Source organism: Myxocyprinus asiaticus, chromosome 10 (assembly GCF_019703515.2).
Source record: "Myxocyprinus asiaticus isolate MX2 ecotype Aquarium Trade chromosome 10, UBuf_Myxa_2, whole genome shotgun sequence".
Taxonomy (NCBI): domain Eukaryota; kingdom Metazoa; phylum Chordata; class Actinopteri; order Cypriniformes; family Catostomidae; genus Myxocyprinus; species Myxocyprinus asiaticus.
This window is the reverse complement of record NC_059353.1, coordinates 11,137,057-11,152,885: the sequence shown is the minus strand read 5'-3', so window position 1 is coordinate 11,152,885 and position 15,829 is coordinate 11,137,057. Positions and strand designations below refer to the sequence as shown.

General features: G+C 37.5%; 2 protein-coding genes across 7 annotated transcripts in view; one reads left to right on the top strand and one right to left on the bottom strand.

Moving 5' to 3' along the window:
* The first annotated feature begins 8 nt into the window (after positions 1–8).
* On the top strand, positions 9–11,486 carry LOC127447048 (tRNA (guanine-N(7)-)-methyltransferase non-catalytic subunit wdr4-like). Of its 2 annotated transcripts, XM_051708534.1 has the most exons (11): positions 9–111; positions 1,687–1,755; positions 1,881–2,027; positions 3,561–3,717; positions 5,521–5,633; positions 5,717–5,777; positions 5,868–5,972; positions 6,336–6,400; positions 8,280–8,466; positions 8,546–8,618; positions 10,366–11,485. In XM_051708534.1, the coding sequence occupies exons 1-11, from the start codon at positions 29–31 to the stop codon at positions 10,557–10,559; spliced, it is 1,254 nt and encodes a 417-aa protein (XP_051564494.1). In that variant the 5' UTR covers positions 9–28; the 3' UTR covers positions 10,560–11,485. The 2 variants fall into 2 exon arrangements, with proteins under 2 accessions (XP_051564494.1, XP_051564495.1); XM_051708535.1 differs by lacking the exon at positions 6,336–6,400 and having other exon boundaries at positions 5,868–5,992; positions 10,366–11,486.
* LOC127447041 (high affinity cGMP-specific 3',5'-cyclic phosphodiesterase 9A-like) overlaps positions 11,350–15,829 on the bottom strand; it is a 43,654-nt gene continuing 39,174 nt past the window's right edge. For all 5 annotated transcript variants that reach the window (XM_051708517.1, XM_051708516.1, XM_051708520.1 and 2 more), the window contains 9 exons: positions 15,040–15,144; positions 14,200–14,282; positions 12,914–13,070; positions 12,717–12,830; positions 12,501–12,605; positions 11,915–12,043; positions 11,734–11,829; positions 11,599–11,654; positions 11,350–11,498 (listed from right to left, as the gene is read on the bottom strand). In XM_051708517.1, the coding sequence (XP_051564477.1) occupies positions 11,604–11,654; positions 11,734–11,829; positions 11,915–12,043; positions 12,501–12,605; positions 12,717–12,830; positions 12,914–13,070; positions 14,200–14,282; positions 15,040–15,144 (840 nt within the window). In that variant the 3' untranslated portion in view covers positions 11,350–11,498; positions 11,599–11,603. The remainder of the gene's footprint in view (positions 11,499–11,598; positions 11,655–11,733; positions 11,830–11,914; positions 12,044–12,500; positions 12,606–12,716; positions 12,831–12,913; positions 13,071–14,199; positions 14,283–15,039; positions 15,145–15,829) is intronic.

Genomic DNA, 15,829 nt, shown 5'->3' with positions numbered 1-15,829 from the left:
ACTGACAGCTCACACGTGAACAACAATCATGGCAGTAGTGTGCTCTAAAGGCGACTGGTTTGTTTCTAGCTGTTCTAGTACTTTAGTTGCCGTAAACCTTAAACAGACTAGGTGAGTAGCTGTATTTTGGACTTTTAATAACTATCTCTTCGTTTCCAGATACTTAGGAGTTTGGGATATTTTTGCAGGTTTTTGGTGTGTCAGCATATTTCTGCAGTGACATTTGAATAAATTATTTATAATGTGACGTTTTTGCGTTTAAACTATGTAATAAATGCACATTCTTTAATACTTATCAATATAGATTTCTTCTTTTGGATATATTTCGAATTAAACGTGATAGCAAAATTTCATAAATTAGTGCATTTACAAATATATGATATTTATGGTTTGAAAGTCAGTTTTTTTTCTTTTTCTCCTCAATTTGGAATGCCCAATTTCCAATGCGCTCTAAGTCCTCGTGGTGGCGTAGCAGGCCCGGCTCCAGCTCTAAGACGTAAGGTGGGCCGAACAGTTGGAGGGGTGGGTGTAGGTGTAGTTCTCAATGTTGGCCAAGTTCATGATTGGGTGGGCCAGGCCCCCCTGTGGAGCCGGGCCTGTGGCATAGTGACTCACCTCAATCCAGGTGGTGGAGGACGAATCTCAGTTGCCTCTGCAACTGTCAATCAACGCATTTTATCATGTGACTTGTTGAGCGCGTTACCGCTGGAGACCTAGCGCGTGTGGAGGCTTCACGCTATTTTCCGCGGCATCCAACTCACCACGCCCCACCAAGAGCAAGAACCGGCCAGGAGGAGTTTACCTCATGTGACTCTACCCTCCCTAACAACCGGCCAATTTGGTTGCTTAGGAGACCTGGCTGGAGTCACTCAGCACACCCTGGATTCAAACTCACAACTCCAGGGGTGGTAGTCAGTACTCGCTGAGCTACCCAGGCCCCCCCTCATATCAGAAAATTAAAAAATGTACATTATAAATGTATGAATTATTTTGGCCAAGTAATACATTTACAGAATAAAAATGGCACTGTTTTGCAATACTGACCTTAATACGTCTAAATTAAAACTCTTTCAGAAATGCATAAACAAAGCCCTAAACTTGCAAAAACTAACATTCGTAAAGCTTTTCAAATGTATACAAATGTCCTATTTTATCCATCAATACTCTTATCATTGATATTTTATCATTGTTAACCTCTGTAGTTCGTATTTGTTCCTTATACAGGTTTTTGTTAAATGTGCACGCAGTAATTTTTTCCTCATTAAAAAAGTTTAACTCCTAAAGGCATGAATTGTAATTTTGCAGTATATGTAGGAAATCATGAGCACTCACATTAGAATGAAGACTCCAGTCGTATCAGTAACCTTATAAAGCTGTTTTATTCTACATGGAGAGGGTCTGCACATGGGGTTAGAATCACATGACCAGCTGAATACTACTCGCTTAATCTCAGTAACCGTCCTGTTATTTAACAGTTTCACCCATTGATTAAAGTAATCATGGTAATAATCATGAATAGTACATTTCTACAATGGCATCTGAAACTGAAAACTGTTGATTTTAAATGATGCTGCATCCAAGCCGCTAGATGTCAGTGTAATTTCCAAGATGACACAAAGACAAAAGTTACTGAGTGCACTTTAACTTATACATTCTTGTACTCATGCAAATGCATTTTTCTGATAGTGAGCCATTTGTGTTCGACTGCGCCAAAGCCGAGAAGAGACCAAAGGAAACTGAGGGTAATAATAAAAGGTACATTTTTTTTTTTTTAATATATTTTCTCCACATGAGTGTGTTTTCTAACTTCATATTCACATGATACAGTAACTACAGTGATTGTGCACATCATAAAGCTAATGCATATTTGTGCATTGCAGTAGTGAAGGAGGGTCAAAGGAGAAAGACAGTGATAGGATTCTTGGGTTTGCTGTCTCAGCCTCTGGGAATCACATAGCACTCACAGATGATCACAAACGTCTTGTTCTCTTCTGTACTGAGCCAACCTGGCAGTGCGTTAGTACACGGTAACAGTACACTCTCATGTCTGAGGTTATATGTTTTATAGCCTAGTTGAATAGTTCACCCAAAAATTCAAACTCTGTCATCATTTACTCACCATTATGTTGTTCCAAAGCCATACCTCACTTTAGTGGTACACAAAAGGTAAACGTCTAAAGAGTAGTGAAAGTGAATGAGGGATGTTCCAAATTGTGGTCTGTTCCTTACTCAAAGCTTTTTTTTATTGCTTCAGAAGATTGAAATGTATGAGTTGCACAGACCACTTTATATGATGATACTTAAAATGGGGCTTTTTTGTTATTTTGGACCTTGACAGCCCCAGTCTTCATTTACTTTCATTATATGGCAAAAGAGTATTAAGGCAACATTTAAAAAATTTCCCATTTGCGTTCTACTGAAGAAAACCATAAAGGTTTGGAATTACATGAGGGTGAGTAAATGATGACAGATTTTTTTTTGTTTTTTGGCTTTTTAAAGGAAAAGTTCACCCAAAACTCATTTTTCACTCTTATGTCGTCTCAAACTCTTGTCTTTTTTCTTCTTCTGCAGAACACAAACAAAGATATTTTAATGGAGATATGATGTCTGTTTGTCCATACAGTGCAAGTGAATGGTGACCAAATTTTCAAGTTTCAAAAAGGAGATAAAGTCAGCATAAAAGTAATCCGTACGACTCCAGTGGTTTAATCCATGTCTTCTGAAGCGATCCATTTCGTTTTTGTTGAGAACAGACCAAAATATTACTCCATTTACACTGTTGTGGCGAGCAGGGCGTGGCCGAGTGGTAAGGATGGACACCTGGGGTGGAATTCTCTCAATCAGCCTGGAGAGAGATAAAGAGGAGCCAGAGCCGCAGTTGGGGAGAGAGACGCACGAAACTGAGTGTGCCCGTTGCATTGCTGAAAAGCAATGCTGTTGTGTGTGTTTATTTATCGTGCTGAAAAGCATGTATTTATTTATCGTGCTGAAAATCAAATGTTACACTGAAAAGTGTCATTAATAGAAAATTATTTGGATTGTTTACCTGGCTCCTGCTTCCTCATTCCCAAGAAAGACAGAGGTCTGTTACAGCTCTAAATCTTGACATTAGCAATCTCCTTGTCGCAATCATGATTTCAAGCTCCACTACATTTTCTTGCACCATCTAGCACTCTGCGCATGCGTCAGGGATTAGGAAGTGTAATTGAGAATGAAATCATGATTATGTCTAGAGACTGCAATGGCAAGATGAACAGTGAAAATCAATCTTATCACTTCAGAAGACATGGATTAAACCACTGGAGTCATATGGATTACTTTTATGCTGCCTTTATGTGCTTTTTGGAGATTGAAAATTTGGTCACACTTCACTTGCATTGTATGGACAAACAGACATCATATCTCCATTAAAATATCTTTGTGTTCTGTGGAAGAAAGTCATACGAGTTTGAGATGACATAAGAGTAATTATATGATGAATTGTCATTTTTGAGTGAACTATTCCTTTAATGAGAAATTCCCAAAAGTTTATACACAAGCCTATGATTATCCCCTTGTAGGTGGGTTGTGCGGAGAGGCACGTCTCTTGTATTTACTCAGGCTGAAGATGAAGTCTATGTGGCTGATAAGTCTGGTGATGTGTATTCATTCTCTGTTCTGGAGCCACAAAAACCAGGAGAGCTGAAGCTGGGACATGTCTCTATGTTATTGTCTGTGGTAAGAATAACGTTTGGATTAAAGTAAAGTTTGGTTATTACAAGCAGTTATAAGGAAGGACCTGTAAATCCTGATAATGTGATAAAAGAAAACAAACTAATATTATTTATATCTGTAACAATTTAATATTTTATTCAATATGTACAGGTGCATCTCAATTAATTAGAATGTCGTGGAAAAGTTCATTTATTTCAGTAATTCAACTCAAATTGTGAAACTCGTGTATTAAATAAATTCAATGCACACAGACTGAAGTAGTTTAAGTCTTTGGTTCTTTTAATTGTGATGATTTTGGCTCACATTTAACAAAAACCCACCAATTCACATCAATCTCAACAAATTAGAATATGGTGACATGCCAATCAGCTAATCATCTCAAAACACCTGCAAAGGTTTCCTGAGCCTTCAAAATGGTCTCTCAGTTTGGTTCACTAGGCTACACAATCATGGGGAAGACTGCTGATCTGACAGTTGTCCAGAAGACAATCATTGACACCCTTCACAAGGAGGGTAAGCCACAAACATTCATTGCCAAAGAAGCTGGCTGTTCACAGAGTGCTGTATCCAAGCATGTTAACAGAAAGTTGAGTGGAAGGAAAAAGTGTGGAAGAAAAAGATGCACAACCAACCGAGAGAACCGCAGCCTTATGATTGTCAAGCTAAATCAATTCAAGAATTTGGGTGAACTTCACAAGGAATGGACTGAGGCTGGTGTCAAGACATCAAGAGCCACCACACACAGACGTGTCAAGGAATTTGGCTACAATTGTCGTATTCCTCTTGTTAAGCCACTCCTGAACCACAGACAACGTCAGAGGCGTCTTACCTGGGCTAAGGAGAAGAAGAACTGGACTGTTGCCCAGTGGTCCAAAGTCCTCTTTTCAGATGAGAGCAAGTTTTGTATTTCATTTGGAAACCAAGGTCCTAGAGTCTGGAGGAAGGGTGGAGAAGCTCATAGCCCAAGTTGCTTGAAGTCCAGTGTTAAGTTTCCACAGTCTGTGATGATTTGGGGTGCAATGTCATCTGCTGGTGTTGGTCCATTGTGTTTTTTGAAAACCAAAGTCACTGCACCCGTTTACCAAGAAATTTTGGAGCACTTCATGCTTCCTTCTGCTGACCAGCTTTTTAAAGATGTTGATTTCATTTTCCAGCAGGAATTGGCACCTGCCCACACTGCCAAAAGCACCAAAAGTTGGTTAAATGACCATGGTGTTGGTGTGCTTGACTGGCCAGCAAACTCACCAGACCTGAACCCCATAGAGAATCTATGGGGTATTGTCAAGAGGAAAATGAGAAACAAGAGACCAAAAAATGCAGATGAGCTGAAGGCCACTGTCAAAGAAACCTGGGCTTCCATACCACCTCAGCAGTGCCACAAACTGATCACCTCCATGCCACGCCGAATTGAGGCAGTAATTAAAGCAAAATGAGCCCCTACCAAGTATTGAGTACATATACAGTAAATTAACATACTTTCCAGAAGGCCAACAATTCACTAAAAATGTTTTTTTTATTGGTCTTATGATGTATTCTAATTTTTTGATATAGTGAATTGGTGGGTTTTTGTTAAATGTGAGCCAAAATCATCACAATTAAAAGAACCAAAGACTTAAACTACTTCAGTCTGTGTGCATTGAATTTATTTAATACACGAGTTTCACAATTTGAGTTGAATTACTGAAATAAATGAACTTTTCCACGACATTCTAATTCATTGAGATGCACCTGTATATACTGTATATGCATATGAAAATGTACTGCATAGTAGAAATGACCAATCTTTAAATTTACTTACCCTTACAGACTCTCTCTCCAGATGATAAGTACATCATAACAGCAGACAGAGATGAGAAGATCAGAGTAAGCTTCCGGCGGGCACCCTACAACATTCAGGCTTTCTGCCTAGGGCACAGAGAGTAAGTGTGGACTGTGAGAGGCAAGTGATATTATGCCTCATATGTTGTTTCGGTTTAAAACTTCTTTTTGTTTTCCCGTGTAGATTTGTCAGTACATTGCTTGTGCCTGCAGGGCACCCTGACTGGCTTCTTTCTGGTTCAGGGGTAAGTGTTTTGTTGTGGGTTTCTACTGGCATAGCAATTTTAAGTGTTATATTTGAATTCATAGCAGGACTGACACGGTTTTATTTGCAGGATGGCACAATGAAGATCTGGCATTATGAGACCGGGCGGCGGTTACAGAGCGTTGACGTGAGGCAACTTGGCATTTTACAGAACTCTGATGCAGACACTGAAAAGGTGCCATGCATTTGTCTTCGGTCAGTCATCCACACACATAACCTCATTTATGTTTACAGAATTAGAAATTGGCATGACGGGGATCGAAGCTAGTAGAAAGCATAGTGATGAACAGCAGCATTAAGATAATTGATATACTGGATTAATTTGTAAAATGATTGTAATAAACATTATAACATTATTATATGATGTAAAATAAACCAGTTAATTTAAATGAACTGTCTGAATCAGACTTCCAAATGCTATATGTAGAGCATGTTTGATAATTGCCTCAGTCCGCTCAGCTACTTGTGCAATAACGTTTTAGAGTAAAGTTTTAAAGTGAAGAAATTCCATTGTGACTCTATATCTTTCTGTCCTCAGAAGTTTGCTGTCAGCAGGATTATAAGCTCACCAGATGGGCAACACATTGCTGTCCAGTGTGAGCAGTATGTACCATTTCGTTACATTTATGTTCATTCTAATTCTTTAAACATAGAATTTAATTTTGAAATACTCTGTCTAAACAGTGGTATTTCTTTGATCAGGCCATAACACACAAGCATATATATATATATATGAGTGCCTTGCAAAAGTATTTAGACCCCTGACCAATTCTCTCATATTACTCAATTACAAATGGTGCAATGAAATTTCATTCTGATTGATATTTTATTTAAAAAAATCAGTTATAAATCAATTATTGTAGGGTGACATTGTTTTTTTGTTGTTGTGAAATATTTTTATGAAAAATAAAAACTGAAATATCTTGCTTGCATAAGTACTCAAACCCCACACATTAATATTTGTTTGAGCCACCTTTTGTTGCAATAACTGCTTTAAGTCTTTATGGGTACATATGTACCAGCTTTGCACACAGTGACGTAGTGATTTTGGCCCATTCTTCTTGGCAGATTTGCTTCAGGTTTTTCAGGTTGGTTGGGTGACGCTTGTAGACTGCAATTTTCAAATAGTGCCTTGACTGGGCCACTGTAGGACATTTATCTTTTTGTTCTTGAGCCACTCCAATGTTGCTTTGGCCTTGTGCTTGTGATCATTGTCATACTGAAAGGTGAATTTCCTCCCAAGCTTCAGTTTTTTAGCGGACTGAAGCAGGTTCTCTTGCAGTATTTCCCTATATTTTGCTCCATCCATTCTTCCTTCAATTCTAACAAGATGCCCAGTCCCTGCTGATGAGAAGCATCCCCACAGCATGATGCTGCCACCACCATACTTCACTGTAGGGATGGTGTGTCTTGAGGCATAGGATGTGTTAGGTTTGCGCCACACATAGCGCTTTGAGTTTTGGCCAAAAAGCTCTATCTTGGTCTCATCTGACCACAAAACCTTCTCCCACATCGCAGCTGGGTCACTCACATGCTTTCTTGTAAACTCCAGACATGCTTTCAGATGGTACTTTTTGAGTAACGGCTTCTTTCTTGCCACCCTCCCATACAGGCCAGCATTATACAGTGCTCTTTTATATGGTTGACTGGTGCACCATTACTCCACGCCCAGCCACTGAACTCTGTAGCTCCTTCAAAGTGATTGTTGGCCTCTCTGTGGCTTCTCTCACAAGTCTCCTTTTTGTTAGAGCGCTGAGTTTTGAGTGACGGCCTTTTCTTGGCAGTGCCTGGGTGGTGCGGTGCATTGAAAATTTTTGTATTTAGTGCAGCTTCCGCTTCTTGATTATTGATCCAGCTGTGCTCACTGGGATATCCAAACATTTGGATATTATTTTGTACCCTTTCCCTAATCTATGCATTTTTATTACTTTATATCTAACTTCTGTGGAATGCTCTTTGGTCTTCATTTTCCTTCAGATTCACAGCCTGACCAATGATCCTTCAACAATGGGTTTTTTTATCCAGAAAATATGATTGCAACTTTAATGATTCACAGGTGGATGCCAATGGTAAAGTAATTGTGTCTTCGTTAGGGCAATTTCTTTCATCAGTGTAACTTGGCAGCTTCCACAGCACAGGGGTTGAATACTTATGCAAACAAGATATTTATTTTTTTTTTTTTTTTTAATATATATATATATATATATATATAATATATATAAAAATATATTTCCCAACATAAAACCAGTCACCTAACAATAATTGATTTTGAGTTCCAGTGTTTTAAAATAAAGTATCAAACAGAATAAAATTTCATTGCACCATTTGTAATTCAGAAATATGAGATAATTGGTCAGGGGTCTGAATACTTTTGCAAGGCACTGTATATGTGTGTGTGTGTGTGTATGTGTGTATATATAATATACATTTTTTTTTTTCACATGAAGTCTAAATGGGTAACATATGATATCCATCTATATAGATTTCCCTTTGTTCAACTCTTTCTGGTGGATGCCGGGACAGAGAGCTGCCTGAACCCTGCTGAGACACTAGCTCTTCCTCATGCCCCCTGGGACATGACCTTTGATTCACAAAACCAGCTGTGGCTCTTGCTGGAGAGTGAAGATATTAATGTGCTTCTATATCGATACTCAGAGCAGCATTGGAAGGTACGCTTTTTATTTTTTTAGGTGGCTATTTGTTGATGTACTGAAGTTTACTTGACTGACTGGTTTTGCTTGTGTATAGTTGTGTGACACAGAAACCCCTGAATTGAAGAGGGTCACTGAAGCATTACAGGCTCAGGCGAATGTCTTTAAAGGTAAGAAATCCTAGAAATGTGATTTTATAAAACAGAAAAAGGAAATGCTCATTGAATTTAATGCACATTCTTGTTAAAGGGGTCATATCATCAGATATCACATTTTTGAACATGAACACATGACCACTTATACAGAAACTTGGCCCACCCAGTCACAGTGAGGTAATAAGTAGCATAGATGTTGTTCTTCCTAAACACCAGAAAAACTAATGATAAGAGTAAATTGTGTCTGTCAAACCTTGCACCTGCAGCTTTGCATATACTTTTGATGGATCCCAAATGAGTGGCTGAAGTTTACATTTAACAAAGTCCCTAATAATTTAAGTCTGGTCTTAAAGGTGCTGTAAGTGATTTCAGCCGACACTGAGTCCTTGGATTAGCCACACCCCCTCTTTCCAAAACCCCAAACTCCAAAGACACCAAAATGAGCTTTTTTGAGAGCAAAAACGGTTGTTAAAAACAACAGTAGTAAAATAGCGCCCTCAACTGACAACTGCTATGAACATAAACATAAAATGCATTATGCCTCAAATTCGCTGCAACTACAACACTATGAGAAGGTGCAAAATGATTGACAGGCAGAAAGCTGCATTGTCCACAGACTGCGGACACATTTTTGTTTGCTGTTTACAGAGTCTAGAGCTGTCATAGAGACCGGTGAGAGATCTCAGGACATTTCTTTCATTAATATCTTTCAGGGAGTAGAAACATTTTTTGCATACCTTTCCATGAAAAAATCGCTTGCAGCACCTTTAAAGGAATAGTTCACCCAAAAATGAAAATTCTCTCATTTACTCACCCTCATGCCATATGACTTTCTTCTGCTGAACACAGATGAAGATTTTTAGAAGAATATCTCAGATCTGTAGGACCATATAATGCAAGTGAATGGTGACCAGAACTTTGAAGCTCAAAAAAAGCACACCAAGGCAGCATAAAAGAAATCCATAAGACTCCAGCGGTTAAACCCATGTCTTCAGAAGTGATATGATAGGTGTGGGTGTGAAAAAGATAAATATTTAAGTCTATTTTTACTATAAATCTTCACTTTCACATTCTTTTTTGTTTTTGGCGATTCGCATTCTTCATGCATATTGCCACCTACTGGGCAGGGAGGATAATTTATATTAAAAAAGGATTTAAATATTGATCTGTTTCTCACCCACACCTATCACAATACTTCTGAAGACATGGATTTAACCACTGGAGTTGCATTGATTACTTTTATGCTGTCTTTTTGTAATTTTTGGACATTCCATTCTGGCCATCATTCACTTGCATTGTATAGACCTACAGAGCTGAAATATTCTTCTAAAAATCTTTGTTTGTGTTCAGCATTAGAATGGAAGTCATACACATCTGGGATTTCATGAGGGTGAGTAAATGAGTAAATGCAATGCTGTTGTTGAATGATTGGGTGTTACAAACTAAACTGGACTGGACAGTAAACCCGCAGCTCACAAATACGTGCAGCACAGCATTTGTACTCATTTTACATGAGGGTGTTTATAGAGAAGTGATTAAAAAAAAAAAAACAACAACATAAAAAATAAAGGCTGTTTAATTCTAAGGGTCAAAGAGGGGAAGAAAATGGTCATGAAAAAATAATTATGACATGGAACAAAAAATTTACGTTAAAATAACATTAAGTAGTTAAAAAAATGCTTATGACCCCTTTAATATATCTCTAAAGTTTTTTTCCTTTTTTCTGAACACTGTTTTTCCTTTTATGCTGCATCATTCTCAGGTTCTGTGGGACTGGAGAGTCAGTTTAAGCACCTGTATAAGGTGACCTTTGATAACATGGCATCATATTTGCAGAAGAAACAGGAAAGACTTGAACAGCAGAGTAAGAAAAGAACAGCAAAAGGCTCTAAACACAATGTAGGTGGGAAAAAAATTAAAAAGGAGAGCAGCCCTGTGCCTCAAAGCACAAGCTGAGGGAGTCTGCCTTTACCTCTGCTTTTAGACCCAGAAAAGGGTATTTTGGGATGTTTATATTATTCTACAGTACTTTTTGTTAATTGACAATGATTGCGTACAATTTTGTAAATGTTTTTCATTCAGTTAAGCCTTTCAGTTATGCTACTCTCGATTTTCTTTTTACTGTACCACGCTTTGGCCACTAGAGGTCATGATACTTGGAGTCACACTCAGTGGATGAAAAGTTACAAAACAGCAATGGACCTTAGTCAGGGTAGACTCCATATTTACTTTTACACAAATGAAAAATGAGGCTGTGAGGGATAGAACAGTCTGTTCAATGGTTTGTGCTGTTGTTGTGTACCTTCATATTGATTAAATCAATTAAATATTGAAAAAATTTCCACTGTGCAAAAATATAAAATACAAAAAAAAAAAAAAAAAACACTGGAAAACATGGGTTGTTAAAATTAGACAATACATTTTCTGTCTTCAGATATTTTCATACATTTTCTAGCACCTCAAGACAGTACAACTTATTGAATGGACTGTATGTATCCCTTATAGCCTAATTTTCATTTGTCAAATAAAATATGGCATCGATCCTGACTAAGATCTGTGATGATGGCTTTACTTCTTGAGCAGTTACAGTTTCCTCAAAGGACGGGATGGACCAGAACATAATATGGTATTACTACAGAGACACTTCAGTTGTTGTTAAAGTGTTATTTCTTTAGAATAAAAGTGACTAAAGATCTGTACATCCTGTATAATGTTCAAACTTGTACAAAACCAAATAAACCAACACAAATAAACAATCTATAGAATGGACTCAGTTGCGTTGAAAGCCGAGCTGAACAAGGTTCATTTCCCTGAAAGATGCTTTGGATTTTCTCAGAAGATGGCCAAAACTTCACACATTTCCAACTCATTCACTGTCTCTTATGAGGACTCGAGCTGAAACGAAAAACAAACTAGGTTTACTCAAAGGTAACATATAAATGATCACCACAATGATACACTTTAGTAGCTAACAGCACAATTTTTTGACAATGACCTTCTTCATTTCTTTTTTCTTCCCATTGTTAAATTTTCACTTTTCTTTTTCTGCACCTGCAAGAAAACAATCATAAAAAATCAGATGGAAGTAGGTAATGCAAACTACAAAAAACAACAAAAACATGATGCTAACCTCGTTCATGGCATCATCTATCTGCTTAAGCTCCTCATATCTGTCACAGGATTCTCTAAGTGGCTGTACCATTACCTCCTCAATCTGAGGAAACAACTGGAGTACATAGAGAACAATCAATAGCAAAACCACCTCCAGAGTTGTGCTTTCTGTGACAACTGAAACTGTGTTTAATATTCACCTTCGTAACTGTCTCAAACATGGGAATGAGGACAAACTTGATGAAGCCAATCTGAGCTGTGGGCTTGGTCACTTTTTCTCTGTCCATGAAAGGAGCGACAGGTAAACCTTCTGCCTTCTCTCGATCACTCTGTTTGAGAGGAGTATTCAGAGAAAGAACTCATTTGGGATTCATTTGATAAGGCCAGCCATTACAAATCAAGAGATTTAAATACCTCTTAACACATGTAATATTGATTTTAGAAGGACAGTTCCCCCAGAAATGAAAATTCTCATGTTGTTTCAAACCACCAAGACTTGGCTGGCTGCTCTTTTCCATATATGTTATAAAAGTGAATGGGGACTGAGGCTAACAAGCTCCAAGCTGATCAAAAAAGGTCTATATGCTGAACACTACCAGAATTTTTCTAAAGCCATACAATAGCATGGTCGGGGAAAAAAGTTTACCACAGAAAACAGTCACACAGGTTTAGAACAACATGATGGTCAGTAAATGTTAACAGAATTTTCATTTTGGGTGAACTATTGCTTTAAATAAATATACCAACATAATTGTAACATTGATGCAGAATAGATTTACATTTTACCTGCATGAAGTACTCCTCCAGCAAGCAATCCACCCAGGGCTCAGCAACCTCCATTGGTCGAACCTCATTAGAGATGTCACAGCATTTAATCAGCACCATCTTTAGCTGTGAGGGAATAAAAAGGGCCTTTAGTGTTAAGTAGGCAAAATGTAATGTATAATCAAAAAACATTGTCCATTATGAAATGTTTACTATGTAAGTGCGAGGAAAGCTCACACAAGTAACATGCTCCTCATTAGCGAAGTCAAAGTTATCCACTTTCAGTTTGAAAGAGTCCAAAATCTCTCCATGTCGAGCCATATCTGTGGCCAGGATCAGAGTAATAGTGCCCTGTAAGAGAAAGTAAAATACCAAATTTTTAACTAATGTTCAAATATGTGTGCACAGCTCAGTTTAATTGCCATGAGGCATACCTGACGGATCTGTATAAAGGCTTCAGGATCAAAGTTGGCAAAGATGTTGCAGTCTGGCTGAGAGAATATTTGGAAGGCCACAGCGCAGTGGTGGTTCTCCAGAGGAGAGATGTCATTGTATCTCACAGCCAGCTCTGTGCGTGCATTAATCTGATACCTGCAAAATAGGGAGGGGATTGAAAAGCAGGGTTGTACACAAGTTAGAATTAATGTTGTAGAATGCCTTTTAAATTCATATTCAATTCTAATTTGAATTGGGGTAGCAAACAGGATGGAGATTTGAAATTCGAATTTAAATTTCAGTAGAATGAAAATGGAATAAAAACTGCTGTTAGTGTAATTTTCAATAATAATTCAGTAATCATCCTTATATTTTTTAGTTTAACCCATGAACATGTTATCACACACACAACATATGGGGTATTTCCAAAAACATTAGATCATATTAAACCGTCATGTATTGTTCGGGTCAGTTTTTTACCCATTTCAATTTAGTTTCTTTAATAAAAATGGTATCCTTTATCTGAGTGGTACAACATTTGGCGACTTTTCCTCCACTTAATAATCTGGACTTGATTCGGAAAGTCTAAGTGGTCATAAAAAAATAAATAAAAAAAGTGACACTTGTATTGTTTGCAATAAATTACAGGTAACAAAATAATTACTCTGCCTTTTCTTTGTAGCACAATAATTTTTGACTGTCAGGTCTGATCGCATATTGGAGCATAATTGCAAAATCTGATACTTCAAAAAAAGTGGTTTAAAAAAATATGCTACAATTTGACAAATAATTGTTTTTTTATGATGTCTAAATATACAGTTTATCCAATGCATAACTTGTGATAATAGCTAGAAATTAAGTTTGTTACAACATTGTCTTATAGAGATCTGCCAGTGCATGCAGCACTGAAGCCATCTACAATTAGCAATTTTAGTTTTTTCACTTTAGTGAAATTAGTGTTATTACATATATAAATATAATAGAAAAAAGAAAATACTATTACACTTGAATGTTCGGGTCAATGCCCACGAACAGCTTAAGTGTGTTTTACAAACAAACAATGCTCAAGGGTTAATAATCATTGTTTAAAATGGCACCTTAAATCTGTATTTTTGTAATAATTCCAATTCCAATTTAAACATAACATCCTGTGGGCTGTGTCCAGTTCAAATTCCAACTCATGAATTGAGAGGGAGACCATTTTTAAATTCTGAAATTTTGCCCAACCCTTTTGAAAAGAGACTGGTGGTGAGTGTGTGTATGTTAATGAATATGAGGCTCTTACGTATTGTTGTACCCAGGATGATCCAGGTCATGACACACAGCTGCAGTCATCAAAATAAGAATATCTACTCGTGTTAACTTTTCCTGAAAAACACAGAATCTTTCTGTAAATATGCGTGTTTGAGTGTGTTGACAATGGCGGTGAGGCAGGGTTATTGTGTTTTCCAGCTAAATTGGAGTAATTCATTCGGCCTCTAATAGCTTGGCCTGTAATAACTGGGATAATTAATCCAATGACCCCTTAACACAGGTCCATGGCAAGCGTAGCACAGAGAGGAGGGTGAGAGGTTGAAATTGCTTTTACACCCCCATTCATCACTTATTTATCATTCTTTTTCTCTTTGCCATGCCAATCACTTTCTTTCATTCACCTCCCACTCCTCTTTAATCAAGCTCTGCAACTCAAACGTTCCTGGGGAAAAGAAACAGGTGGTTATATAAAGCAGATGTGTGATATTTCTTTGCTTCATGAATGGTTTTACAGTTTACATTTAGCTGGAAAGCCTAGCATATGCTGTTTAATAACATACATAAGGTTATGATAACTTACAGTATATATTGTGTACAACCCTATATAGTGGGAGCCCCTATTGAGGCAAGATGTCACAAAAGATCAATGTGCGAACTGTATCTTTTTTCCTGGGAAATAACGGTGGAAATGTTCAACAACAATTCAACAACAATCTTGAAGCCAAGACTTAAGATACAGTATGTTCCTATAGAGACATTTTTTTTATTTTTATTAACCTATCCTGAGAAATATTCACTGGAGTAAGAAGTGTCATAACAAGTGTTTTCCCTATTTTAATACAGAATAGTATGTAAATAAAAGTTTCTATACCTGTAGGTTGCAGAGGTAGATCATGCTATACATCATCTGTGTGACGCAAAAGCAGTGGCGGAAATTATGAAAAGGATTGGTCCTGTAATTGTCATGAATGCAGAGCTGATAGGGGACAGAGAGACAAATTATAAACATTACTAGTGATGCTTGCTATCACAATTACTATTGCTTGTTATCCATAACACCTAAACCTACATATTAAAATAACTCAAACTGCTTTTGCAATGGACATGAAAACTACCTCAAATCATGCAGCTTTTTTGAGGAGAGCTGTCCTATTAATTTTCAAAGCAATTGGATGTACCATTTTCACCTGGTGGACTCAAAAATCCCATAGACTTACTGTACAGTGCATCCAGAAAGTATTCACAGCGCTTAAATTTTTCCACATTTTGTTATGTTACAGCCTTATTCCAAAATGGATTAAATTCATTATTTTCCTCAAATTCTACAAACAACACCCCATAATGACAACGTGAAAGAAGTTTGTTTGAAATCTTTGCAAATTTATAAAAAATTAAAAAAAAGAAAAGAAAAAAAATCACATGTACATAAGTATTCACAGCCTTTGCTCAATACTTTGTTGAAGCACCTTTGGCACCAATTACAGCCTCAAGTCTTTTTGAGTATGATGCTACAAGCTTGGCACACCTATTTTTGGGCAGTTTCTCCCATTCTTCTTTGCAGGACCTCTCAAGCTCCATCAGGTTGGATGGGGAGCGTCGGTGCACAGCCATTTTCAGATCTCTCCAGAGATGTTCAATCAGGTTCAAGTCTGGGCTCTGGC